The sequence below is a fragment of the Bombina bombina genome, unplaced genomic scaffold, assembly GCF_027579735.1.
Source record: "Bombina bombina isolate aBomBom1 unplaced genomic scaffold, aBomBom1.pri scaffold_934, whole genome shotgun sequence".
Lineage (NCBI taxonomy): Eukaryota > Metazoa > Chordata > Amphibia > Anura > Bombinatoridae > Bombina > Bombina bombina.
This window is the reverse complement of record NW_026512089.1, coordinates 77,368-89,988: the sequence shown is the minus strand read 5'-3', so window position 1 is coordinate 89,988 and position 12,621 is coordinate 77,368. Positions and strand designations below refer to the sequence as shown.

Sequence of the window (12,621 nt, the reverse complement as noted above, 5' to 3'; positions counted from 1 at the left end):
CACATCTCCTGTTCCTGCAAAGAAGCTGTAACAATCACTCCCATAGCTTTGAAATCTGAGACAAACTGGAATAGAGCTTGAGCTTTTACAGGATTCCTTGGAATATTGGCCGAAAAAAAACTTCCTCTGCAAGGCCTTGTTGTGGATCCTACTCCTTATCCCTGAGTAACAGATTGAAACCAAGCCTCCTGAAAGAGGCTTAGCCTGCCCCCTACCAGAACTTCTGGATTGGGGACTGCTCCTTCATGCAGATCTAGTAGTGGGGATATATTTCTTACCCTCCTTAGACTTGCTCAAGTTAGCACTAGGTCTCCAGACTGAGCCAGAGGTGCCTTACTACTTAGAAAAGTAGTCAACCTTTGGTTCCTTATTCTGGTGAAAGGAACAAAAATGATTAAAAGCTTTAGATTTCCCTCTAGACTTTTTGCCCTGAGGAAGAAAAGCCCCTTTACCTCCAGTAACAGTAGATATTAACTTTCTAAATTACTCCTATTATCAATTTGTCTTCGTTCTCTTGCTAGCTTTATTAAAAAAGCAGGAATGTAAAGCAGAGCAGCAAGACCATTTTTAGTTCAAAACCTGGGTTACGCTAGCTTATTGGTGGCTAAATGTAGCCACCAATAAGCAAGCGCTATCCAGGGTGCATGACATGACTAAGGACCGGATACAGGTCTGAAACGTTGTTGCTGTACTTTGGATTTAATGCCTTTATCAAGCCTGGACCCAGGAGGCCAGGTTTTCTAGCTGGCAAGGAACCTTGCCCAGAGGCTAATAAATGAACATGAACAAAATATTTAACATTTAAAAATAAAAAAATGCCACATTAACCACAATGACATGTCACTTGAATCTGTCCAAAATGTTGAAATCGAAAAAGGTCAAATGTGAAAATGCTTCAAAATGAAGGAATACTAATGTCAAATTCTTTCGATTCAAAGTATGAGTGGAATTTACACAGTGTAAAGAAATTGAAACCACACGATAACCATGTTTATGTTTTTTCTTCTTCTTAATGGATCTCTAATAGATTGCAGTGAGCTACAATTTGTAGAATTCTAATTCACTGAAATAGAACCCCTATTATTTAAACAAAAGAAAATGTAAGTTTTACTGCAATTTTTAATTAGTTGCTCATAATTGTAAATGAAACATTAACACTGGTATCAAAGATAACATGTATTGTACCTTTAATTTATTCTGGAGCTGTTTCATCTCTGGGTCTATGTTCTTTGATGGAGTTAATGGGACGGCTGGAGACAGGTCTGAAGTCACAGGGCACTGCACTTCTGATGACCTTTTGAATTGAGCCAGCTGCACTTTCATCTGCTCTAAATTTTGTTCCATATATTCTTTTTCTCGTTGAAGTTCAGTGAGATCTAAAGACAATTTCTAATTGAAGGGAAAAAATAATGCAAAATGGTTTTATTTGCAAGATAAAGTATTTTTGTAACACAAACAACTAATTTTTAGATATAAAGCATTACCTGAATATTATGATAATATGGCTTCCACGTGCTTGCCATAGTTCATTTTGCAGTTAAAGGGACAGTCTAGTTAAAATTAAACTCATGACTCCAATAAAGCATGCAATTTTAAACAACTTTCCAATTCATTTTTATTATCAAATTTACTTTGCTCTCTTGGTATTCTTTGTGGAAAGCTAAACCTAGGTAGGCTCATATGCTAATTTCTAAGCAGTTGAATTGTCTCTTATCTCAGTTCATTTTGACAGTTTTGACAGACACTGCTAGTTCATGTGTGTCAAATAGATGGCATTGTTCTCACTTCCGTGGAGTTATTTAAGAGTCAGTGCTGATTGGGTAAAATGCAAGTCTGTTAAAAGAACTGAGATACGGGGGAAGTCTGCAGAGGCTTAGATACAAGGTAATCACAGAGGTAAAAAGTGTATTAATATAACAGTGTTGGCTATACAAAACTTGGGAATGGGTAATAAAGGAATTATCTATCTTTCTATACAATACAAATTCTGGAGTAGACTGTCCCTTTAAAGATTGGGATAAAGGCAAAATATAATATGTACTTTAAATAATTTACCTGCAGATTTATACTGCAGTCCCTCACCATTAACCCTTTCTTTTAAGTGTCTGAATTGTACAGCTCTAACTCCCCCCACACAATTCCTTTTATGGCTGCATCTATATCCACCGTTGATATGGTAGAATACAAGACTTTAACAGACTTTAAACAATGCCTGTGTTTCTGATGTAAAACCCTGATAAGGGGGAGGCGGGATAGGTCTACTCCAGACAGCATAGCTATGTTAGTCATTTTGCTTATTTTAAAATACTTTTTTTATGCAAACTAGTTTTTACTTAATTAGCCCTTTTAGAATATGCACAGATCTCAACATGTTTTATGGCACTTTAAAGGGACATGAAACCCAATATTTTTCTTTTATGATTCAGACAGAGCATGCAGTTTTACACAACTTTCTCATTTCTATTATCAAATTGTCTTCATTCTCTCGGTTTCTTTTGTTGAAAAGGAGGTAAGCTCAGGAGCATGTACGTGTCTAGAGTACTATATGGCCGCAGTTTTGCAAGAATTGTATCCATCTGCAAGAGCACTAGATGGCAGCACTATTTCCTGCAATATAGTGTTCCAGACACCTACATAGGTAACTCTTCAACAAAGAAATCCATGGGAAATGAAGCAAATTTGATAATAGAAGTAAATTTGAAACTTTGTAAAAATTGTATGCTCTGCCTGAACAAGAAGATTTTTGGGGGTTTCAAATCCCTTTAATAAGTATTTAATGCAGTCAAGAAGCAAGAATATTAATGCCTTCTGCAGCTATCTCAGTATAATAAAAGAAGGAAAACTACTAAGAAAACTAATTTTGGATATTATTTAAAATACAAAATGAATTCAGTTTGAACCTGTGTATATTTTGACATTAATTTACCCCTAATGAATGCTAAAATAACAGTTACAGGTACAATGTAATGTAATGTGAAATCTGTTACTTCTACAGTGATATGTGCCTCTTGCAAAGAGAGCCCCACGTGCCTTTATGGCTAAACATATACATGTGCATATAATACATCTAAGATCTAATGCAACGCTAGTATAAGTAACAAATATTTTATAATCTACATGCTAATATGAAATGGTTATGTATAAAAAAAAGTCTAATATAGTATTTTGCAGTTGTTTGTTTACTATTTCATTTACAATACAATCAGCCTAGTACTTTGAAGGAAGTTTTATGGGTAAACCACCAATAAAAATGTATATCTAATAAATGTTAACAATGTATTCAGTATTCAGTAATGAAAATAACAGCTTGTTGTGGTGGTCTTACACGTCTCTCCTGTTTTCTTTAATAATGTGACCTTTTTATCTGGCTTGGAGTTTATACAGTACTTTAGAGGGTACACCAAAATGGAGCAGCTGTTGAGGATAATATCTTGTTGGACAGACTTTTATGAGGCTGTTTTCCCTATAATCTACTGTAAACACATCATGGCAAGGCAAAAAAAACAACTTTCCATAACCTTGACTGGGGATTGATATACTTAATAGGTAAAAGCCAAGCTGGAAGAGGACACAATACCAGATGCTAGTTGTTTATTTCCACTGAGTAGGACTTACCAACACATACAGCAGCCAAAGTACTTTGAGTCAGTTGCACAAATGTTATGTTTAATTAAAAGACAACCCTTACTGGAAATGGAACGAAAATGACTACCGTATAAATCAAGGGGATACTTATTACTTGATCAAATTATTTTTTTTACTGTAATAGTTCAGAAAAAAAAGTTTAAGCGCATTGTATTGAACCAGATTTTTTTAATGCCTGGGTTACTGCTTTTATGTTTAATCAACTTCTTTTATAGGCAATAAGCAATGGAAGCACAAATATAGTTTAGTTACTTAGCAAAACATAAATAAATAATAGGGATTGGCGAATGATTTGCAACATACGAAAAATGAAACAAATTTTAACACATTTGTTTGTTTTGAATTTTCTAACATTCGTTTAATGTAATATTTCTAATGTATTGTTTAAATGTAATATTTCTAATGTATTGTTTAAATGTAATATTCAATTTGAATTTATTGAAATAATTTGATTAGAATTATGCAATATTCAAATTTGAAAAAGTTGAATCAATATATTTGTAATTGTTAAATGCAATAATCTGGAAAGATGGGATTGGAAGCAAAAACTATTTGGGAAAATATTAGAAAATAAAACTCCCTTGTTACGGTCTATCTAGCAGTTAACAGACATCTTTTTACTTGGAAATCAGATCATATATAAGAATATTCATAGATTCCTAAAGAAATGATAAATTTTTTGTTTTTTCTTTTGTGTGTATTTGTATTCTATGAATAGAAAAAAAAATTGCAATATTCGATATAGAAACATTCAAATTGATATATTAGTATCAATTATGTATCAATTTACTAAATTCCCTACCACATGAACTTTTGAATAGTATTTGTTAAATCGAATGTTACATTCGAAATTTTGAATGTGTATATTCGATCTAATTATGAACCTTTGAAAACTAAAGTTTCTTCAGCCAGCATCTTTGCACATCCTCCTAGATGTACAAGGTAAAGAATGACTTTGGTTATGGGAAGTGGGAGAGATACTTAAATGACCATAATACCCAAATGTTGAAACACTTGAAAGTGATGCAGCATAGCTATAAAAAGCTGACTAGAAAATATCACCTGAACATCTCTATGTAAAAAAGAAAGATATTTTACCTCAAAAGTTTCTCAGTAGCCACATCCCATTGTAAAGGACTTCTAAGCAGTAAATTAGTATGTCTGTCCGGGACAGCGGAAGGAGAGAACTTACGTGCACTCTCATCTTATTTCCCTATTCAGCTTAAGGCAGTTTACAATGAAATCTCATGAGAGTTAAGTGAAATCTCATGAGATCACAGTAAAAGAGTTCATGACCTCAGCACTGTTGATGCTGATTGGCTGCTGTTCATTTCTTCATTTTTTTTTTTAACCTGAGCAGCAGTTGAGTATAACTTTTTACACATAACTTACTCTGCTGAGCTGAGTAAATTGTGAGGTTAAATATCTTTCTTTTTTACCTAGAGATGCTCAGGTGATATTTTCCTGTCAGCTTTTTACAGTTATACTGCATCAGTTTCAAGTGATTTAGCATATGAGTATTACGTCCCTTTAAAGCCTTTGCTGGAGTGTTCTTTGCCTCCTCCTGGTGGCCAGGAGTTGAATCCCCACTCATAATTAGAATGGATTTGTGGACTCTCCATGCCATTGGAAAAAATAGGAAATAACATTTGATTTAATAGTTTTTCATTCTTATCGACATTGGATTGTCCAAAACGAATGTCCACAGGTATTAAACAAATTACACTTTCAGCACATTCACCCATCCCTACTAAATACATATATTAATAAATCAAAATAACCCTACAAAGCTAGTGCAGGTACATATCCCCTAAACTGGAATTCTGAAACCCAGACTTATTCATTAAAGGGACAATCAAGTCCCAAAAAAACTTTCATGATTCAAATAGGGCATGTAATTTTAAACAACTTTCCAATTTACTTTTATCACCAATTTTGCTTTGTTCTCTTGGTATTCTTAGTTGAAAGCTAAACCTAGGAGGTTCATATACTAATTTCTTAGACCTTGAAGGCTGCCTCTAATCTAAATGCATTTTGACAGTTTTTCACCACTAGAGGGCATTAGTTTGTGTGTTTCATATAGATACCATTGAGCTCACACACGTGAAGTTACCTAGGAGTGAGCACTGATTGGCAAAAATGCAAGTCTGTCAAAAGAACTGAAATAAGGGGGCAGGTTGCAAAGGCTTTCATAAAAGGTAATCACAGAGGTAAAATGTACATTATTATAACTGTCTTGGTTATGCAAAACTGGGGAATGGGTAATAAAGGGAATAGCTATCTTTTTTAAACAACACAAATTCTGGTGTTGACTGTCCCTTTAATATTTTAAATTAAATTATTTTAAAAATGGCCATTTTTCCCTGCCGGTAATTCAAAGACCAAACCAACGATGCTGGCAGAGAAGATTGTAAAATGCAAACCATAGTCTATATCACCTGTACTATCTTTCTGACTGTACTACATATACAAAATAATACAAAATGATATAAACTACCTCTAGGTTGCATGTATAAGATGCAATACGACATCTAAATATTGCCTAAATTACATGATATCGTTGTTTACATTTGGTCCCACCCCGCTCTCAAGGCTATAGCACTTTACAGATGCAAAAAAATGCAAATAATCTGAAATTCAAACCTTTTCTGGTCCCTAAAGGGTTTTGTACCTCTAACAGAAATAGCGCGCATATTATCAAGTCAAAGTAAATGCTTTTGCTTGAGCACAATCACCATTTATTCTCTTTTGGTTAGAGCGATTTTCGTTTTATTCACTCAGAGCATACACATTTAAAAAAGTTTCCAATTTACTTAAATTATCACATTTGCTTTGTTCCCATTGCATTCTGTGTTGGTAGGTACCTGGAGCACTAAATGGCAGGAAATAGTGCTGCCATATAGTGCTCTTACAAATGGATAACATTCTTGCAAAACTGCTACCATATAGTGCTCTAGGTACCTACGTAGGTATCTCATCAACATACAATGTCATGGGAACAAAGCAAATGTGATAATAGAAGCAAATTGGAAAGTTGTTTAAAATTGAATGCTCTATCTGAATCATGAGAAAAATATGTTGGGTTGCATTACCCTTTAAGAAAGGATACCAAAAGAACTAAGCAAAATTAATATTAGAAGTAAATTTCATGTGCTATCAAATTTATTTAAAGGGACAGTTTAGTAAAAATGTCATGATTCAGATAGGTCCTGTAATTTTAAACAACTTTTTCAATTTACTTCATCAAATCATCAAATTTGCTTTGTTCACTTGTTATTTTTTTATTAAAAGCTAAACCTAGGTAGGCTCATATGCTAATTTCTAAGCCTTTTAAGGCAGCCTCTTATCTTAGTGTATTTTGACAGTTTTTCACAGCTAGAAAGTGCTAGTTCATGTGTGGCATCTAGATAACATTGTTCTCACTCTTGTGTAGTTATTTTTAAATCACTACTGATTGGCTAAAATGCAAGTCTTTCAAAAGTACTGAGATAAGGGGGCAGTCTGCAGAGGCTTAGATACAAGGTAATCACAGAGGTAGCAAGTGTATTAATATGTTGGTTATGCAAAACTGGAGAATGGGTAATAAAGGGATTATCTATATTTTTAAACAATAACAATTCTGGAGTAGACTGTCCCTTTGAGTTTGACTTTACTATATTTTAAAGCAATATGTAAGTTGCTAAATATTTTTCTATAAACTTAAGACAATCAGACTTCCTGCTTGATCCTGGCTATTACTCTTGGTAACAGAACAAGAGGAGGAAAGATGCAAGGCAGACAAAACAACAAAAGATCTACTAGAGTATCCACAAACTCTGCCTGAGGATCCCTGGACCTTGCAAAGTAAAAAAAAAAAAAAAAAGCTTATTGTTTTACCGAGAAGCCATGAGATATATTTCTGGAAGACCCCATTAATCCACTATCTGACTGAAAGAGACCACTTCTGCGAATGAAGAGATTGGCGATTGACAACGTATGCTTCTTAATTGCTCACCCCTGGAATATAAACTGCAGAGATTGTACAGAAATTGCTGCTCTCTACCCAGGTCAAAGTCTGGGAAACTGTCATTCTGTCATTGTCAAGGAAGTGCAAGTTCTCCTTTGAGGAGGCTAAGGGATCGGTCCCTGTGACTTGCCCCCACTGGGTGAAATTGTGCCACTACCCAATACTCCATAGACCTCCCTCTTTCCAAAAAGTAGCTCTTTGAGGGAAAAATTGGAGTTAAATCGTTCTGAGAACCCCTCTCACAGGAGAAACATCTGGAGCACTTCAATTCTTCACATTCCTCCTGCAGAGGCAAAGATAAGACTAGTTTACCAGTAAGGTGGGAGGGTTTTTGGATGCTCTTGGAGTTTTGGAAATCTTTGCCTTCTCCAAGTGCCAGCAGTGGAATTCCCCAGGAGTAATGGCTCATGGACTCTCACCAACTTTATGAAAAAAAATATATGTTGTCTTATAAATCATCTATTCTATCTGCTGTGTTTTTTGTAAATGTTATACTTACAATGCATTTTAATGCAGGTAAGAGAGAAATAGTAATTCTCTGAACACATACGCTAATTTTTAATTATGATCGCTTTGCAAGTGTCTAACATATATATTTTGCTCAAAATGGAGCCATCTTAGTAATCAGCAGTAAAAATAGAAACATTTTCAGCACCCAGCATATTTGTCCCCAGTTGACTTCTTGAGTTTTATTTTATTAAGTGATTTCTTATTTAATAGGATATTTGTGGTGTCACCTATGCTTTAGCTAAATTCTAAAACAAATGGACACAAATTACTTAATAAATGTCTGGCCCTGTATTAAAACATTTAAAAACAACAAGGGGGCGGAGCCAGCCATAGAAGAAGCAAGACGCCCATCTCATGAGCTCCTGATGTACTATTAGATTTGGGAGGCATACATTATAAATTTTAGTAAAGTATCTCATCCATATCCATAAGTAGAGACCCACCCGATGATAATTTAAACATTCAACACGGCATCTATTTGGGCCTCAGACACTCGCAGCGACCACGAGGTAGCAGGGACTGTCAGCCTCACAGACGCAACTTGATATATGAGGAGCTCGGTACTACATAAAAATAATATGGAGGATTTCTATATACAGGTACTAGTGCTGCTTGACAACTTTGCAGCAAAAGCTCATCCTTGTTAACCTAAAACCTGCAAACAGCACCGAGCTTACAAAGGAAGTCGTTGTAAAGTGGGCAAAGGCAGATAGTACGGTCAGAACCGCGAATACAGACATTATTAGCACAGCAGGCTGTATGCTGGAGTCCACCAAGGAGAGCGAGGTACCTCCCACAATATTACAGGCTGAAACACTGCGTGTAAATAACCATCATTTGGGGAGAGCATTTGCAACAATTCTTCCTACACATGAAGCGGAGACCGACATACAACACCAATTCTTACCAGATCAATCTCCTGCTGCCCCATATGCAGATACTATGACAGCTCTGAATTACTCTACACTGAATGAACGAGTAGAGCTACGTACCTCTAAACTGTCAATTGCTCTGTTTCCACAGTCCATCAAGCCAGCACGGGGACATAGACTGTGGAGACTCATTGCTGTCGTATCTTCGGCCCTACTAGCTCCCCACTCTGGATCCAGCCTTTTGAAGGATACTAGTTTGTGGCTATTTATGCGGGGACATGCTAGAATTGGTGTGGGCTAATTGCCAACCTGTACACGGAGGTGAGCAGGGGACTTCTCATAGCTCTCTACGTTCCGGATTATCTATATCCACATGTCTACACCTCAGACTTATTGTACCTGGTATATCATGCTATAATGCCCCCAGAACAGTTATTATCCACTAAATTCTTAGATTGTGCAAAAGCTGCTCATTTATGTTCTTAGTTAATATATATACACGTTTACATCTCCTATGTTTGAGCTCTAATTATATCAGCCTGTTTCTGCTTTTCTTTTAAAATTATTAAAGGGATCTACACTGAGTCCTCATCATTATAAACCTAATATGCAAACTATAGTACCTCCATATGTATGACTTTAGAGGCTCAGTTAATTGTGTCATTCTATGTATGGTCAAATGAATGTCCACAATACACTAACTTCCTAAGAGTACAATTATCAGTTCGTTTTACAGACCAGCAACTACATTATAACCACCGATATTTAGCGTTGATGTACCCTCTTTAACTTTACTACATCTTATAACTTACCCTAATAGTATGATGAAACAATTGGAAGAAATCACTTAGCGCCTACTACTAAATGAACCCTTAGCTCTGATGGGTGACCCCTAGTGGTCAGAAACCTTAAAGGAAAATCAGAAAATATCAAAGCGCCAGCTAACCGGCAGGGTTCAAAATGTGAAACCAATTCCTTCACAATTAAGTTAAAACAAAGTGGTTTATTCAAAATGATATTAAAATATTATTACATTAAAACATAACTTCTGGGCAACTTTTAGACAATCTTAAAAAAGTGTAAAACAGTTGGTGTTCTTAAGGTAGATGATGAACAAATTTGGTATACATATAGTGGATTATCTTACATAGATCCACATGTTACATTTAACATAAAAGGTGCCTTCGAAATGAACAATAAAATAAATGGTAGTGTCACCTGTTGTTATTATGGATAACTTAAGTGTGGTGGCTTAGAAACATCCAGAAATAAAATAAACGATCCTATAACAATGCTACCTACTATAGTTATCAGACCGGTTTTACAATAAAACATACGATTCTGTGACAATGTTCCCTACTAGAATTTTTTTACACAGTTCAAAACAGACCGGTTATTGGTATCTCTAATACGGTTATGTTCAAAGTTGCTTTTACACACAGATATAACCAGAGCAGTATTGTCCCTCTGGAGATATATTTTTAAACAAGTTGAAAGTGGGCTATGGCCCCAACTCGTACTGCTTCCTTTTGTGCTTTCAGCTGAAAGAATAGAAACGATCTACTGTACCTCACAAGGATCAGTGACCGTTCTCCGCTAGCGGAATGAGAAGAGGATGTGTGCTAAATACACGCTAATTGTGTGACAGGTTAATTCGTGAAAAAGTCAGAATAAACAATTCAAAATAGAAAATTCGATTGGTGCTAATTACCAGGTCCCAGATGCAAAATAATACAAATAATTCAAAAATTGGTGATACTAATAAACACTGTAAAACGATATTTTAAACCAAAAAATTCAAAATTTAGGCAATGAAAAAAGGTGTATAAAAAATCAAAATTTAAAAAAACGGATGTCTCCCAAATAATTATGTGTACTTCAGTGGATTCCTCAAATATCACTAGTGACCAGCATGATTACAGCCGACAAAAATAATAACAACAAAAATAAGATAATTTCGTTAATAGTCAATATTAAAATGTTCCAGGTTAAGATAATTCCTCTTTCTGTGGTTTAACAGTCTATGTGAGGGATTTATTGCCTGTAGCGGGGATTGGGCTTCAGCGTCAATAGACAATTTGCAGCTCCAGCGTCACCCAGGTCTATATTCCTTCTGCCGAAAGAAATAATAATAGTGCAGATGGTTTTTAAAACAGATAAATAAATTGAAATGCTACTCACCAGTCGACGCGTTTCGGTCAAACATAAACCTTTTTCAAGACTTGAGTCTAACTTGCACTAACTCTACTGAACTAACCCCCTGCAGACATATCAGCTTACAGCAGATAGCCCATCCAGTGCTGTGTACGTCACAGCAGAGGATTACTGTAAAGGAGTATCTTGACAACCCAACAGGAGGAGGCTAGGACACCAGTCCCTGTGACAGCTATGTGACTAATTATGTCAATACCCAATACTTCATTTATCGCCTCTATATTTCTGTAGCAGCTGAGGGGAAAATGGGCCTCAATTCACTATGAGGACCCCTCTCTAGGAAAAATCCAGAGAGCACCTCAATTTTTCACCCACCTCCTGAAAGGCAAAACTTAAAAACTGGCATATTAGTGAGGTAGGAGGGATTAAGTACTTTTAGAGTTTTGGGAATCTTTGTCTCCACCTAGTGGACAGGAGTTGAATCCCAGGAGTAATGCCCCATGGACTCTCACCACCTTATGAAAGAAAAGAGTTTACTGATAGGGATATTTTTTTATGGAAACTGAATATGGATAAATGGTGCAATACATTTATTAAACTTTTTGTGATTCTTTCAAATGTTTTACCTTTGAGAAATGTGACTTCTGGAAGTGTAATGATGTCAAAGAAAAAATATTTAAAATGGTAAAAAGTTCAACAAAAGTTATTACAAGCACAATATTGTTGATGAACTTTGTTTATTTATTTAATTTGAAAAACATGTATTTATATCATGCATTGGAAAAAGCATTTAAACATGTTGAAAATATTTTCCCCTAAATGCACAATTCTTAAGTAAAAACTAGAAATGAATATTGTATTAACACCTCTGCATTTCCTGATAATACTCTGTAGCAGGACAACTCCAAAACATTATTGGTGGAGAGGGATATGCCTCTCTTAAATTGACAAGAAAAGGTTGGTGTATTCATGACTGCAATAGACTTAAAAACCCTTTAATACATTGAAAAAAGCTCTCATTTTAGATTTTTTAAAAAAGAACAAAACTCTTCAACATTTCTTTAAAACCATTTTAGTTTGTCAAACTAGTTTTGTATGAGAGAAATATATACCTACCCGTCAGCCTGTGACTAAAATTTCAACACTTATACAACATGGCAATGAAAAATGTATGTAGTAAGCCCTGGAGGCAGGAGTGTATCACTCATTTATTAGCTAGACTGAAGTTTGAGGAGTTTTTCCCAATCACTCATTTAAAAGCCTTTCTCTGTCAGATGAACTTATTAGCAGCCAACAGTAGCCTTCACAAAAATGTTAAGCAAATGACGGTAATATAAAAGACTTTTAACCAATGCGTTAGTTACTTGTTAGACTTCAGTAGCCTGTAGAGACCATTAAGAAACCTTTGGCTAATTGGCCAATGGTAGATTAATT

General features: G+C 35.3%; 1 protein-coding gene across 1 annotated transcript in view; it reads right to left on the bottom strand.

Annotated features, from left to right (window-relative positions):
* Window positions 1-711: 711 nt before the first annotated feature.
* Window positions 712-12,621, bottom strand: part of LOC128644119 (centlein-like) — a gene marked incomplete at its 5' end in the record, with an annotated part of 74,910 nt that continues 63,000 nt past the window's right edge. Inside the window, 2 exons of the mRNA XM_053696833.1 lie at window positions 712-768; window positions 1,186-1,389. Coding sequence (XP_053552808.1) covers window positions 712-768; window positions 1,186-1,389 — 261 coding nt within the window. The remainder of the gene's footprint in view (window positions 769-1,185; window positions 1,390-12,621) is intronic.